Genomic DNA, 17,413 nt, shown 5'->3' with positions numbered 1-17,413 from the left:
GCATTCCCCCCCATTTGAATTATAACAATAGATCTCTAGATTTCCCATGACGAAGCTTCATATGAAATCTCTAAGCATATTCATTATAATGTAAATTGCATAGGTATAGCATTTCTCCTTACTTAAAAATCCAATTATGATTTCAATATTCAGTGTTTTAATTATCTTATACATTTGTTGATAAAAACATGTGAGAGTACCTCACTACATAGTGCAGCCCTATTTCTGCTTTGGAAATACAATAAAAATATCTATTTGTCAAGTATTTATTTTATAACTACCTTTGCCAATGTTTTGTATAAACTAACGGCTCGTATGACATTTCTCATTCCTAATATTGCATGGACAAGTAGTTAGTGCACACATTTTAGCATTTTTAAAAATTCAAGGCACATTTTAAGAATATAAAATTGCTATCTTCTTTCCCATTTTTCCTAAACTTCTGTAAATTTTGCACTACTATTAAGACGCTTGATATGAATGGAGTAGGTACTTTTCCCTGTGTACTCTTCAAAGTGGACTGAAAAAAGTAGGCTACTAGACTACAGATGAGGATATGTGTATTTTCATGCTACTTTTACAGCCGGCCTGCTTTTCTGTGCTTCAAGTTTCCCCATCATGAAATATGATAAAAACACTAGGTACATTATCATCATGATCACAGTTGAAAGAAATATTTGCACTTTAAAGCATTATTTAACATTAGTAAAGATTAAAGTTAGAAGCTCATAATTTATTATAGGGTTTTTTTTTCCTATATAGTTTAATTCTTGTTAATGGCAATCTATGTATTAAACTCTCACAGTGAAAATACGGTAACAGTACCTCTCTTCCTCTTTGCAGGTGAGGTATAAGAAATGTGTATTGTGCTCCAAGTGCAACCAGTTAAACTCTGCAAAATTAAAAACCACTCAAAAAAATAAATTATTCATAGAATTCAGTCAGAATTCATATATCACATTAAGCTGCATAAGGTGACTTTCAAGCCATTGTTAAAACTCACCAGCTAGGTCAAATTCTTAGGGTAAAGCAGTATCTTGCAATATAAAACATGCATGAGCAGCGTACAATTGCTTTTCAACTACTTACAGCTTCAGCATACCTGAAGTTACCTTACCCATTTGACATTTAGTTGCAGTTTTAAATATAGGGACAAAATTTGAGAGGAAATGGTCTGTATCATATAATTCCGAAGAACTTCTACATGCTACTGCTAGTGGGCCATTGTTCCTGCAAAACTACTTTGCAAAAAAGTATACCAGATCAATTCTCAACCTGCTTTTGACAAGAAAAAGAGTCAGAGAAAAGTTGGATGGTAGCTATAAGTGGAAGACAAATGATCTTCTGGCTGCTTTCAAATATAACTGCATAAGAACAGAAAATAACTGCAATGCTGCATCCAAAAAGCACATTAGAAATTTTTATTGTGATACCATATTACTATGCTACGATGCATAGCAATGACAGTTGTGGAATTCAGTCTGGGTAAGCCAGCAGATTATTTCCTCCTTTTTTTCCCCCCTTATTTCTCTCTGTCTTTGCAATGCCATTCCCTACCAAAGTGGTATACTGATTCCTCAAGGTTGAGCGGCCCTAATTTATGTATTACAATTGATTCTAAATTAGTAACAAAAATGAAAGGCAATTTTCTGCAGTGCAAAACATTGCTTTTTTTGAAGAGACAAATCCAGTACATCAAAGCTGCCTTTTAAAAAGTCCTGCCTCGAAAATGACCATCTTTGCTGCAAGATGATTACTATCATCTCCAGAATGATTCATTTTCTACCAGTAAATTGAGGTTCATAGTTCTCATTTATTTAAATGTACATATAATTTTAAACCTACATATTATTTGCCAATGCCAATTGCAAAACTAAGTGAAAACTGAGTCGAACCACTGCTTTGTAGCTCTTTAGTTTGTCATATTTTTTTCTGCATTGCTTTCTCAATCTTTCTGCAAGAAGATTCCTACATACTGTCTTGGAAAAGTCAGCATTCCAGACACACATATTACTCCTTTTTAGTGTATACGTACCCTCTTATTAGTGCTCCAGAAGCTTTTATTCAGACCTGGCATGTTTATTTGGAAGTCACACTTCCAGCCCTGCTCATTAGTGACTAGTGCTGATTGATTTGAAGTATCGCAGGGTAGGACACTTCAGGTTTGCTTGGGTGGTACATTTACATTGATTTCTACTAGTAGGTTTTTTATGTCAGTCTGGAAAAGCTGAACGGCATGGAGCAGAATACCCATTTCTTTGCACTTCCTGAAAATTGGGACGCTGTCCGAGCACTCAGAACACCCCTAAATCTGTGCTAAACTCTCAGATCAATAAAAGATTTATTCCTGCAAAATTATTTCCAGGCAAAATTATTGTCCAGTAACAGCAGAAATGCTAAGCTGGAGGGAAAAAAAGGTCTGCTTTCCTGCATCAGCATAGAGGAGTAGGATAGCGCTCCAAAAGGCTGCCCTGTTTCCCTGTGCAAAGCTTTTATTCATTAGACCAACATTCTCTACTGCACACTGAAGTATTCCTTTCAGAAGCTGCAATATTCTGCACGTTTAACTCTGTAAAAGTCTCCGCTAGCCACTGCGATTTGCACCTGCAGAGGGAGTTTCACTCCACCTGTATTACACTGTTCCCCTGGGATGGCACCAGCCACCCCTGGGATGCTTTCTGCTCTCCTTTCCCTCCCAAGGCAGCTTTGCTACCAGCCTGCATTAGATGCTCACTTTCCAAACACCAAACAGGAGTGAGATAAAGCTTGGAGTTCGTCAGCTAAAGGTAATAGAGTAAATAAGCTGAAAGGCCACATCCTAAAGAGCTACATCTAAAGTAAAGCAATTTTCATATAAAGCTGTAAATAATACAAGAAAGCAGCAGAATTACTCACTGCAACTATCTGGTGAGAGCAAGTGAGTTAGGAAATGAGAGAAAGGCAATAAATGAGTGATAGTACCTGAAAAATACAATGTCAATATAATAATAATTTAAAAGAAACAGCAGCAGAACGCTGCCTCTAGGCAGCTATGACTTGCATGAAATAACTTTTCACATAATAGACAACTCAAGGTCTGAGTGATCTTGGCAAAGTTAAAGGGATAACTTTCAAGTAGAGATGAACATGAATAATTCTTTCTCCTGTACTCACATAGGTAGGTTTTGAACTCTTAAATAAATGCTGCTTAACTTTTCAACTTCTCTTCATTTTTTATATGGAAGATACATCATTACCACTGTTGGGCAATTTTTTTCTGCAGTTGATTTTTAATTTGTTTCTATTACTTTCAGAATACTTTCTAGTATGGTTTTAATGCCTTCTTTCTAGTATCTGTATTTTCTACTGACATGCTCTCCCTGAACAAATTCCCTGTGAGTTTTCAATGCAGAGAGTTTAAGTAACTTCAGGCTTGCAATTCAATATATTGGAGAATGAAATTTCTTTTACTCCTTTGGGAACAAAATGGCTCAGTGTGTCGAGTGACTCTTATTAAATTTTAAAAAATATATCAAACGATCTCCAATTTTCTTCGTCTGCTTGAGCATTCTTCAAAGCTTCATATTATTTTGAAAATGCTAAAATACCACAGTGAGCTTTCATAACAGAATATTCAGTTATTTAAAATTTCTCACACAACAGGAAAACTCTCATAATCTTCCTTGGACCTGAGGACCCATTGAAACAAATTGTGAACCCCTCATCTAAAGCAATACCCAGAAACCACTACATGAATTACTAAAACCAGTGAATACATAGACCTTCAAAAATAAATATACAAATGAATAAAAGCTTAATTCATAGTAATAAAAATATTCTTCGCTTTGGAAAGCTTGAATCATCAAGTGTAAATCCAAACTATGTGTTTTTTTCTATCTAAAATATAAAGCTAGCACACATGCGTGGGAGGGGACATCCTTCACTGGGATAATGCCCTCAGAGGAGTTTAAATGGCATCATAGTGATAAATCCAAGGAAATACACTATTCTGATTTAACTGAGCTAGCATCCATGCGATGTTTTTCAGACACTTCGATTTAAAAGCAAGATTCTGAGATAACAATATGAAAATATTAAATTTCTTTGATAGGCACCCGGAGGGAGCTAAATGTATAGTATTATTTCAGCTTCTTTTCCTAATCACACTGTAGCTATAAACTGTAGAAGTTACAACATTTTCCCTAGTCACTTATAGCCTTTTCCCCTCCTTCGTCTCCCCTTTCGTGGCTTTGTGGCTTTTCTGTTGTAACTATTGGGATGAGAAGTGCTGCCACTCCACAGCTGGGAAAGGATGTACCCTCTGCACAGCTGTAGCAATGATGAAATACAGAACAAGTGTTCCTTAGAAACAGAGGCTCAATGGAAAGCCACGTGCTTTTTTAGCATTTGCCCTGGATAACTCAAATTCTTCTGGCAGCGCATATTCTGAAGCAGTCCAGATCATCCCTGTCTGGAGAGGACAACTTTAAATAGACTAGTTCTCCTAGTCCTGTCACTGTTTTCAGGAAAACTGTGGGCAACTCAACAGTTCTACCTCACCATGCTCCTAACCTGTACAATGCAATTGTTAACAGCAATAACAATAAATAAAAATATTTTGTTCACATCTCCAAGAGGAATATAATGTTAACAGCTGTTCCTTCACTTCTCTAGCCAATAGTCTTCAGTAAGGCAGTTATATGGGTTTATTGAGTTTCCAGTCCCAGACACTGAATGTGCAGAATGACAGCTAACAACACCGGGCAGGAGGTTCTGCCCGTCAAAAGGTACAGCCCTCCGTCTCCCGGCTCTTCTTCCTTTCCACACATACTCCAGACTGGCACGTTTTGTACCTCTACCAAGAACAGGTGGTACAGGCCCCCACAAGACATGCACAGCTCTACAACCAGGAATAGTTTCAGCATAATGACCCTCTGACAGAATAAGAACAAAGAACAAAGTTTTCCAGTGATTAGTTATATTTTGGGTGCCAAATTAGGGCTGCTCTGAGGTGACAGAAAGTCACATGCTTTGGGTGAGTAATGTTACAAAAAAAATCAGGCTGTTCCAAGGAATCCTAATTTAGGTCATTGAATGAAAGCAACCAAATACTGCAGTTGCTTTGGAAAATGTTGACCTGGTATTTCAGTGTCACATTAGCAGGACTGCACACCAGGCTCCTTCAGCTCCTTTCATCAGCTCACTCTTGCACAACCTAAGGTCAAAGCAAAATCTGGTAAGGCACAAGAGACCAAAGGAGAATGCAGACCTTGCTTAAGCCATTGCATCCAGAGGCCAGAGAGTCTGCCCTTTCCAATACTTACAAACCTCTCTGAAGGTAAACAACAGCCACTGACACAACAGCCTATCAGTAGCATAATCTTTTGTTAACTCTAAACTAAGACGTGTTTGGAACTAGAAAGCATAAGAGAATTTCCTGCACAGTGATTGCATGCACTACACCTGTATTTTCAAGGAGCTTTCTGAATTTTTTTTTCATTTTACAGAACTTTGTGTTACACACACACAGAGAAATACACTGCAAAGACTCTATATGAATACCCAAGAGATCAGTTTTTCAAATTGTCTGCACAACAATAAAAAAGATGGGATTCACATTTTCTAGTTGCTGATAACTCAGCTCCATACATAGATACTTCTGCCTCTTCTTGTAGGCAGACTGTTCTGGCTCCTTCCAGGAAAAAATTCCTGTGGGTGAGCTTTATTGCAGTAAACACCCATAGGTCCTATAAACCTGATATAAACTAGTCAATAAGGAGGATTCTGCCTTTGAATTATAATTTATTTCAGTCTGAGGCTGCAAGAATAATGACCACTTACTCTCACTTAGGAAGCAGGCAGAGGCTAGCAAAGAAGAAATGTAATAAGAGCACTCAGTCCGAAAGCTCTCAACAGTGAAGAAAACATCTACAGTTCTGCAGAAATAAACACTCAGAGAGTAACACTGCATTTGGAAGAGCTCGGCAGGTACCTGAGGGACACTCACTTTAAAAGATTTACTTTCTCCTGTTGGAAGATGTCAGATGACTCCACCGGGGCCGCTGATGGTTGGATATTGATTTTTGCACTCTGTGTTCTCAAAAGGCATGCGTCTATGGCATAAGCTTTTAAACTTTTAAAATACCTTTCCTAGTGGCCATTTCTTGACCACTCCCTTCCACTCTGTTATTTCTGAACCACATAAAGGAGGACTTTCCTGGCACTGCATTGTCCTACAGTTTCATTCCTGAGAGGTCAAAGCATGCTGATGCATGAACAGCTGGTGTCTAACACCCTAAAAAAGGCAGAAAGCAGGTACACTACTGACTAATCGTGAAAACCTGACTTTCCAGACATACAAGCAAACAGTGATCTTGGCGGATGACAAGCTGGACATGAGCCAGCAATGTGCGCTCACAGCCCAGAAAGCCAACCGTATCCTGGGCTGCATCAAAAGAAGTGTGGCCAGCAGGTCGAGGGAGGGGATTCTGCCCCTCTAGTCCTCACTGGTGAGACCCCCCTGCAGTACTGCATCCAGCTCTGGGGTCCTCAGCACAGGAAAGACATGGACCTGTTGGAGCGGGTCCAGAGGAGGGCCACGAAAATTATCAGAGGGCTGGAACAGCTCTGCTATGAGGAAAGGCTGAGAGAGTTGGGGTTGTTCAGCCTGGAGAAGAGAAGGCTCTGGGGAGACCTTATTGCAGCCTTTCAGTACTTAAAGGGGGCTTATAAGAAAGATGGGGACAGACTTTTTAGTAAGGCTTGTTGTGATAGGTCAAGGTGTAATGGTTTTAAACTAAAAGAGGGTAGATTCAGACTAGATATAAGGAAGACATTTTTTACGATGAGGGTGGTGAAACACTGGCACAGGTTGCCCAGAGAGGTGGTAGATGCCCCGTCCCTGGAACCATTCAAGGTCAGGTTGGACGGGGCTCTGAGCAACCTGATCTAGTTCAGGGTGTCCCTACTCATTGCAGGTGGGTTGGAGTAGATGGCCTTTAAAGGTCCCTTCCAACCCAAACTGTTCTATGATTCTATGACTCTATGATCTCTGCCAAAATAAGATCGATCGATTGATCGATAGATAGATACAAAAAAAAGACATTGAGTCAAATTAAAATCCTTGTGTCATTGAATACAACCCAATTCCCACCGCTCGTCAGCGTTCAGTGGAATGCAGTTCTTTATATTTTTGCAAACTTCTGCATTTCACAAAGGAAAGTAGTGATGAAAACAGCATAATTAATAGTACAGTAGTAATTATCTTTTAGGTTTACAAGGTACCAAAGTAAATAAAAGTCCAGGCCTGAAATAAATTCCTTACTCTACCAAAATGTATGAGGATTTCTTTTTCCACTGTTTCCTCAGGATTTTTAAATTTTATCCTTTAAGTTTACTTATAATTACAATTTCAGCCTTTCTAGGTGAGATTTGAATAGTCTCTTGAATTTGGTGGAAATGTGGAAATCCAACCTTTTAGAGAACAGTAATCTCGAATCAGAAAAATGAAATCTTCTCATGGCACTTGATGTCACTGAAATATCAAGTCAAAGAAAAGAAGAGAGAGAGCAGGTTTTCAGTCTCTCCACTGAACAGAGCATGTGGTGGATACAGAATGAAATTTATCGGAATTATCACAGGACACGCCCAGATGATAAATCATTATTGAGAATTTACTCTTTTGGAATATCTTTAGCCTGATTTTCTAAGGAAATAATTATGCTATGTGAGCATCCATGCCTGTCTCTCCCTCAACGGTAGTAAGCCCAATAGCCAATTGCAACCAAATCTGAAAAAGTGAGGAGGAAACAAAACAGTAAGTTCCTAAAAACTTTGTAGAAAGATGTGTTTCATTAAAAACAGGGACATTCTGCAGTGTAACGTGAGTTATTACCACAAGCCAGAGAACCCACAGGAGTAAAAAAGAAGAAGAAATAGAGACCCTTCATGCATGTTTCAGCCTTGGGAAAATTCTCAGTCAGAGCTTGACCTGTTCAGAAACCAAGGTCAGTCATTCTCATGATGCAAATGTGCTGGGAACTAGAAGTTCTTTAGCTCCAGTGTTGATGGAATTTAATTTTTCTAAACAGCCTATTCCAGAAAAAGTAATATAATTTTACTTTTATACCGATACAGAATGAAAATACGTGCTGAAGTATCAAAAGTTTCTGTGAAAACAGCTTTACTAACCATAACTGCCCTCTTTTTCTCTAACATCTAAAGAACAGGTAAGGTTAGATGGGCAAAAAAGTACCGAGATCTGAACTCAGACATTGAACTCGGCATGAATCCAACATGAATCGTTACGTGTCTCACCGTCTTTACTCTTTTTCAAGGCAACTATTGATATTGGCTGATATTCCATCAACTTCTATTAAAACCCTCTGTTCAGCATATGCCTCCAAGCTCAGCACTGTACTGAGGAGTCAATCAATTAAAACTTTCCTCCAGCTTAGAGAATTTAGGCTAGGCTTTGTCACAACGTCTATTCAGTTATCTTTTACACTGACCACTGATCTACAAGTGCAAATCGGTCTCTTGATGGCACCGGATACATTTTTCAAGTCCTGCAGTAATGGAAGACTAACATCATCGCACTAATATGAGTCATTTTATGTAGACTTTCCATTTTATGGTGTCTTTAATAGTCAAGCTAGAGCAAGGTAATGGCTTATTTTAAGGAATTTTGTCTAAGTGTGCATTTGGGCATTGTAGTTTATTACAAATTGCCAAGTCTTAGTCTACACCTGGATCTGTATTTTATGCCTGTGTGTTAGCAGAGAAACTCACACATGTTCTGAAGTAGTTGAAGGAATTAAAATTGTCTTTTTTTTTAAAAAAAAAAAAAAAAGAGAAGAGAATTTGTTTGATTTCTCTTAACTGTGCAGTTGTGTTACTCAAGTAGGCTCTTCTGAGAGCTCTAAATGACGATCACTTATTTAACGGTGATCCTCTTGGGCTCAGCAATTGGTGATAGTACCTGATAAGCGGCTGGCACAACTAAAGAAGAGTAAAAGGATAAGAGCATCCCACTAAGGAGGGAGCTGGCAGAGGTGTACTTACAACTTTCTTAACTCCTGGAACAGCGCTGATTACAGCTTTAAGATGGATCTGCCTCAAATTCATTATCTTTGTGAGCTCTCACTGAAGCCTTTTAAGCTCTAAACCCTAAGTCTTGTTAAACTGTAAGCTAGGACCCAACATTTTAAATAGAAACAACTGAACAACATTATGTCAAAGACCAAAAATAAAAAAGCTTTCTACAGAAGCCCACTGTATCCTTGCAGTCATTTCTTGGTATGCCAGCTGAGTCTCAAGCAGCTCAGTGATGCTCAGCAAGCTCTGCACTGTCCATCCCCCAGTCCCTAGGCAGGGCTTCCTTTTGGCATTTTTGAGACCCTGCTGATCTGCTCCCCAGCTTCACATGGGATGCATTCTGCCAACATGTACACAGTGGTCCTATGTTACCCCAAGGGATGGAGCTATGTCTTCATCCTGGGGCAAGGGATCATACCTAAGCCAGTCACTCTCTTCAGGAATACATCCCACAAATTCACGTCGCCTATGGATGAAAGTGACCTCCTAAAATTAAATTAATGGTGTCCTTGCTAAATCTATAGAGACTGGGAGATGCCCTGAAGTATTGAATCCTTTACCACCTTCCCTTTCATTCTGCTATAAAAAAAAAAAACAGAAAAGAGTGCAAAAGCCCTAATACACTTTCAACTAATTTATCTTTTACATAGTAAAATCCTTTAAATCAACTATGTGAATAAATGTAATGAAGAAAATATCTGATTGTTTTGGGGATGCAGAATTCTGTAACTTGAATAACTGGATTAAAATGGAAGGTTTATTACCAACTGTTTGATATGGGCAAACTACATTTTTATCTCTCAACAGCAGCAACCTTAATACATTTTGCAGCTTTGCCATTAAATACAGAGAGATGATTTTCCATCTAATTTCTAAAAGCAGTTTTGTGGAAGAAAATGGGTAATCAACATGGAGAATGTCTTTCTTCTGAAAATGCTTTTAGTGTAACATAAATGACAGCTATTTAAAGGCAATCACTTGTGTTTTATATCTCACACAAAAAACAGCAGACACAGTACCCTGCCTTTGAGACAAAACACTGATATATGTGACAGAACATTTCAAGCAGTAATAATCAGAAGCCACGGATTCAGCAGCATCCAGAAAACAACTGGAATATCCTTCATTAAAATCTGTAGCTTTTTTTGCTGTTGTTGATCAGTATTTAACTGATATTATGTGGTATTATATTATGAATAACTAATTATCTTCCTCAGACAGATACAGGAGATGCAAATCATATTCGCTCTGCAGTATGTACACTGATAACTTACACATCTACTAAAAATAAAGTGGTTTTCAAAATATCACCCAGAAGGCATGTGTTCTGTTCAGTGACCTTTGGAAACTCTAGTCCAATGAATAACTAGTGATGCGCAAATAAGTTGAAAGACAGTAGATAAAAAGTGCCTATAACCTTATATGCTATCTGTTATGAGGAAGACTATGGTAAAAAGATACATTGCTCTTTCATAATTTGCCTGAGAGAGCAAATCAATGAGAACATAAACTTGTATCCCTTTAAGTCGAATGGTTATGAAATTCATTATCCTGGACAATTAAAAATACAACATGCAGAAAAAGTGCAATGAATTGTATAATCTAAGCATCTAATTTAATGGTAGTTTGCTACCTTACAGGCATTTGTTCATACAGCATCAGTCACATCTTAGTAAATCCAGCCTTGTGTTCAAACATTTTACGTAGAAAGATGTCTAACTGTGTTTGCTCCAAGATGATAAAACTTCATATTACCAGGATGTTGGTAGAATATTGAAGGAATTCAGCAATGACAACCTTGCATCCATTAGCAATCTTTGTAAGGACTATGACACATGACAAAGCTTAGACTTTCTTTCTCACACAATATGTGGCCCGTCTGGTCTTGATCTTGTGACAAAGAAAGTCCACAGTCCAAAGAAAACAGTTATGTCACCAAAAGGCAAGGAAAAAACACCACATCCAGGAAGATACGATGCAGCATGAATTTTAAATTGCTCTCTTTTTTTGGTGCTACTTTTAAACCACACTACCAACAAAGCCTTCACTGCCAGCCCTGATTATAGCTCATGTAATTCGGATTTGCATAAACATATCCTTTACACATACATATGGTCTACAGCTTTTATATAGTCACTTGAACATTAAAAACTCATTTGCATATTTTTGTTTTATAATATAAGACTACATCTTCTATTATCATGCATACATGGAAAGAAATCAAGGAAGTTAAAAGAGAAAAGATTCCACAATTCCAGTTCACAAGCTAAAAGGAGTTACCAAGTCACATGGGCTCTTCCCAATAATCAAATGCCTAGTTGAGCACTGACATAGTTATGGGGAAGAAAAGCATTCTAGATACTAGTCTGCAAGTAGCTACACCTGAAACTTCTTAAAAACACGAAAGGCTTATCCTATTGTACCACTCACATTTTCATAATTTAGAATAAAGAGTGGACATCTTTATTCAAAATATAAATAATTTTATTCTTAGCCACTTTTAATTTCGTAAGTAATTGCATTATTTTTATTATGGATTATATTTTTTTCCTATAAGAGAAGAATAAATTATACATACCCTCTCCAGAGTAATTTCTTCAAATTCATATTCAATTTCTGTTCCATTGACCTAAAGAAAATAAAATCAGAAAATTCCTTAAATGCACATGGACGGTAATTAGGTAGAGATACTGTACAGATATTTCATTATGATCAGTTTACTGAAACACATTTTTCAACTATTCAACTATTTCAACTATTTTTCAATTATACCCTACTTAGCTTCCCTTTGTCTTGAATGGCATGTAATCAAGCCTACAAACTTGAAAACAGTAGAAGTTCAGCACGTGAAACACTGAAATAATAGATAACTAAGTCACGTACAAAATATGACTGATATTTGATATAGCGTGTTCGTGGACTTCGTGCAAATGTTTAAATAGTTTCCAAGGTAATAGTTTCATGTCAAAAATAGAAGACCTGTTTCTAAAAATTGTTCTCACAAATGGAAGAAAGATTAATTATTCATTGCCTTACAAGCTCCAATTTACTTTGCAATACAAAAACAGACAGGAAATTCATAGTACTTATCTAAAAATCACTCACTGATACATACACTGAAATACATCTTGTTTACTATATTAACCTAGGGCAAGAACATGACAGAGGACCTTTGCAATAGACAGCTGAATGGCAAAAAGGCACAGAACATTAATGCAATTCTTATGCTGAGTTTCAGTGTCAAAATAAATTAAGCTACAAAATGTAGAGCACCAGAATGGATTGCACTGGACAAGAAATCTATCAGCTGAAGACATGACACTGATTTAAGCAGTATTCTGAAACCTTGTTCCAGTCTGACATGGATTTTTTTCTGTCCCTCTAGGCAACTCACTTAACATCCCTTTCTTAGTTTCCTCATTTCTTAAATGGGTAGAGTACCACATCTGAGAAAGCTACAAAAGATTACTATATTGCAAGTAAACTGCAGAGTAATGAAAACATTTCTATTATTCAAATCTCAGAAGAATTTCGAAGTGTCCCTTAGCTACAGCTAGTCAGCAATTTTTTGATTTGGCCAGAAAATACTGATTAATCAAAAATAATAGATATTGCCCATGAATCACGCTGGTTTCATTTCTGTGATGATAGGATATTTCCTGGAAAATAGTTTTGCTTTAGTGTTTTACTTAATTTATACTTAATGAAAAAAAAATATTTTGTAAGAGCAAAACTGAAGTGAAGCATTAGGATTGACCTAATCTTGGAGGAACAAATTTGTTATTTCTCAGAACAAGAATATTAATTACTCCTCCCCACTCCCAGCTGCTAATTTTCTATATTAGCTTTCTAACTGCAATCAGAAAACACTGTACACAAATCATTCTTTATCTAGTCAAGCACCTTTCAAATGCAATTAGGTATTTCTCTTGTGAATATTATAATTAGGTACATGTATCTACCAAACAAAAGCTTCCTATAAAAGCCACCAACTATTTAATTTGTCTGCAATTCAAGATCCGATAAACCATGAAATCAGTAATAGAAATAACAATCCCCAGAATCTGTCTTCAAAAGGAAAGAGGGAGAGGGAGAAAAGTCTGAACAAATAACCCATTCTTAACACTGAAATGAAAACACAGCAATGAATGAAATATTTACCACATACATAATATTTGTATTTTTTACATTATTACAATCTGGTAATCACATTACACTACACTAAAACCAGATATGAACAAAAATCTTACTATAGGATATTTTCCTGTTCTATGTTATCACTTTAATGCTTTCTGCAAAGACTCTTATTAATATAGGCAACTTACTAGGTATGAACAGCTTTATAGCTACTCCATTTTTTGTCCTTTCTTGTCTAACGATAATGAAATCAAAGCTATCTATATGTCTCTGTTTTCATGAACTTCTCTTTTATCTTAGGTTGGTGGATAGCTCTGATCTATGTCTTCAATTCCTCAGTCTTGCTCTATAAAGCTCTCTTTGCTTCACTGCTTATAATCACTTTTCCTTTACATTAAAAAGTCGTTAGTGCAGCAAAATTGGAAAAAGAGGGACATGAGAAGTGAGCAACCTCTGTATAAAGATGAAAGGAGAAAACACAAGCTGAAAACTCAATTTGTATTTGCACACAAACAATATCTTGATTATGATAATCTGAGGGGTTCCTTTTATCATCCACAGTCACTATTCCAAAAAGGTCTTCAGTTCAAATCGCCATTGATTGCAGCAGAGATCCATTATAAGGTTCCATAGCAGCAGGGATGTTATGAACTAAAAAGCTGATCTTGATCCAACTCCTTTTGTTATTTAAGCATATACATCTACATATGCAGTTCACTGCCCTGTTTTTCTTGTTGGTTGCTCAGAAGACCAATGCAGTTATTTCGTAAAGGATCTAATAAGATATTGCACCTACCTGAGGCAGGTGGAATGATGATGTATGCTGTACCATTCATTGCTAGCACCATTTTATTTCATATTTAGACTCTCTGGCTGCACCTACACTGCTAAATTAGAGTCAATTTTCAGCCAAGTCTCAGTGCTTAAGGCTGTTTCTGTCTGGAGCCCGTTGGAAACAAATAGCCAAGGAGCGAGCCAACAGTTAAGCAGGAGGAGAATCATGGCTCCAGCACTTGTTGGTCCTCTCATTTAGCAGCATACGGACATACCCTCTGTTTTTGTCCATTTTAACTTGACAGTCACTGGTCTGACAAAGCACCTAAACAAGCTGTCTGAACCTGCAACTTCCATTTCTTGCAAGTAGTGGGAACCTGTTCCTATTTCTCTCTTTACATGACCCTTCTGAATTCTGCTTTTTATCACATTGCAGTAAGAACACGCAACAAAATTTACTATGGCCTGTATGATTTTAAATAGATATGAAAAAGTCCAAACCTTTTCATATGGTTTTCTCTTCTCCTCCACAGCCAAAGAAATCATCAGCATTTCTGAGTTGATTTGGGAATATTCTTTCACATCACGCAGGTGTGCAAGGTTGACAACAGGTATCTTTAATCTCAACTAAATTTTTATATTTATAAGGCTGAAATGTGAGGTAGTCATCTAGCTGTCTTTATACTCAGTGAAAAGGAACAGGCACTTCTAGGTCTTAATTAATTTCATCCTACACTAGAAATCTCAGATAGGTTAGATGAATTGTGGCCCTGAGGTTTCCTTTCACTGAGTACAGAGTCTAAAAAAGATGTGTAAAGTTTGGTGAGCACTTGCCTTAAATCTGTTTTCTCCGCATTACTCCTAACTCTAGATAGGTAACAAAGTTCTGCTTGAGGGATGCCATATGTCTTTCATAATTATACACCAGTGAAAGGCTGGATCTCTGGTTTAGCAGCTTTTCAGATTGCTTTTCTGGGCTTGTCTGCACCTGTAACTGGCAGCACATGCACAGCATGATATCCAGCACCTGCTCCCACAGGCCCAACCGGTTAGGATGTCCACCAGAAACAGTTCAGTCTCTCTGCTTCTCCAAAAGCTTAAATCCAAGATACATTGCTGTTGACTTCCCTCTCTAATTTGGGACACCGATGTCCCCTCTTTGGAGAAAGAGTGCTCAACAACACCTGTGACAGTAACAGGCCGTGAGGACTCTGGCAGAAGTGGGTAAGAAGTGCACAAGATAAGGTCCATGGGAGGATGCAATCAACCACGTCCCTTCTTCAAGGCACAGAATCTGGAATCAAAATGTGTCTCGTTCAGGAACATGCTTTATTTCCAGCAGAACGAAAAAGATGCTGTTGACCAGGACAGAATACTTAAGTGCTATATGAGGAACAGGTCTGCATGAAACCTTTAGATAACTTTAAGGGCCTTTGATGCCCTGTTGTTCAGGAACAGCACCACCAACATACACTTCTGATGCAAGAAGGCTTCTCAGTCTCCTGACCTTACGTAGGTTCATGATCCAGAGTGTGATGAACTTACAGCCCCTGCAGAATAAGTTGCTGTAACTCAATTCCCAACATTTAAAGCAACTGCTTGCAAAAGCAAGGTAACAGTTGCTGCACCTGTTACACTGGAGGACACTGCCAAACTTTTGACAAGAAAATGTCTTTAAGGAAGAGATTTAATGTATAGCTATATAGATTCCAGCATTCAAGAGACATTTCCTGGTGAAGCTGCAATCACTACTACAGTTCACTTATCTTTCTAAGAAGAAAGCACTAGTCATCTTCAGATGACACTTTATTTCAGGAGAATGAGAAATAAGGAACAGGTAAAAAGAACTTTTTCTATACTATTTTGTGAAAAACCTGAAATAAAGTCAGCACACAGAACACCAAAATAAGGACCTGACAAATTCAAATGTGTTTGTTCCTTTATATGAGGAATTTTACTCTGACTTTCTAGGAAGTTCCTCTTGTTTAGTGCAGTTTGAGGATGACATAAGCAGCTGAAGTAGTCCCTTAATGAAAATCAGTTCTACAGACTATGATAGATTCCCAAAATCTTTGAGAATAACATTCTGTTGGATTTTTAATTTTCACATACTCCATCACTTTGTTAAGACTTTTATAGATAAGTTTTTTCTTGTAATAATAATTTGATACTCTTTTTATACTTCTGCAATTATTTGATACGATGGACCTGTTTACACTCAAACAAATAAGCATTGCCTAATTCTTTCTTGCTGTACTTCTATACATCTACCACTGCATCCACCCACTCAATAAGATGTCATCATATGAATTTAATGATAAGAACTGTATGACGGTAGTGGCAACAGCATCAAAACACTGACAATTTGTACATCTGTAATATTATGAGACCACTGCACCTATTATTTCTAATAAAATTGATGTCATTAGAGCTGTTTGTTATGTTTAGTCTTATTTTCAAGAAGATTGTTTTGCCTAAAGATTACAACATCTGTAGACTTTTATTACAAACAAACCCGCTTTTAATTATATTTAATTGGATATTGTTTTTCAGCTGTCTTCAAGAAAGAAGACTGCTGCTTCTACTTCTATCATATGCATATGAAGATAACCACCCTGCCACTGATTTTCACTCAATATGCAAATTTGATTCGTTTGGCTGTATGGTTTCACCAGTTGCCTAACCTCCCAAACCTCACTGGAATACAGGATTGCCAAATTCTTCTTGTACAAGTAACCCTACGATGTATTTGTCCTTTAAAAATACCAATTTCCTGCATAGTTAAGACAGTCCGTTTTAAATTTCAGAAACGTCAAGGCCATTTGGGTAATTTAAAAAGTATAGGCTTGAAATAGCCTTTCATGATTTCTGTTTTATCAGCAAGACCAAAGAGCAATGTTGATTTAGCCCTTTGCCATCTCCAGATTTAGGTTATTTCTTCATTAATTGTCAAAGCTTCCTTGTTTTCAAGAAAACTGTTGATGTCCTTTTGATATTGTTTTCTAAGAGCATTAAAAATTTCCTTTCTCACTGCATATAAACATCCAGAAAAGAGTCTCCTGTGTTCTCAGATTTCAAATATGGTGATTTTGTGTTTTCAAATTGTCCTAAAGATGCTGCCAGAAAGTTTTTCGTGCTACTATTCTTTATCTAAGTGAGTGAGTGCATTTTATGGGCTTTTTATGCAAGAAATCCCACATGTATTTTTAATCACAGTGCATAACTAAGCCCACTTCCTTCTTTTCACCCATATTTCCTTTAGGAAACAAGGAAAATATGTTAAGATCTTTCAATGAAAATTTACCATAACCTAAAACTTTCTTGTCATAATATGACTGTTATGGTATGAAGAATGAAGAGTGAAAGATCATACGGTTTTGAAAGAAATTTATACTTTATCAGGAATAGGTCTTACAGTGTATGTGCA

General features: G+C 37.2%; 1 protein-coding gene across 7 annotated transcripts in view; it reads right to left on the bottom strand.

The window, feature by feature from the left end:
• The window catches only part of DLG2 (discs large MAGUK scaffold protein 2), a 660,722-nt gene that overhangs the window by 386,562 nt on the left and 256,747 nt on the right, over positions 1 to 17,413 (bottom strand). For all 7 annotated transcript variants that reach the window (XM_059823460.1, XM_059823481.1, XM_059823437.1 and 4 more), the window contains one exon: positions 11,654 to 11,704. In XM_059823460.1, coding sequence (XP_059679443.1) covers positions 11,654 to 11,704 — 51 coding nt within the window. The remainder of the gene's footprint in view (positions 1 to 11,653; positions 11,705 to 17,413) is intronic.

Source organism: Gavia stellata, chromosome 1 (assembly GCF_030936135.1).
Source record: "Gavia stellata isolate bGavSte3 chromosome 1, bGavSte3.hap2, whole genome shotgun sequence".
NCBI classification, from domain to species: Eukaryota; Metazoa; Chordata; class Aves; order Gaviiformes; family Gaviidae; genus Gavia; species Gavia stellata.
This window is presented reverse-complemented; position numbering and strand designations above follow the sequence as displayed.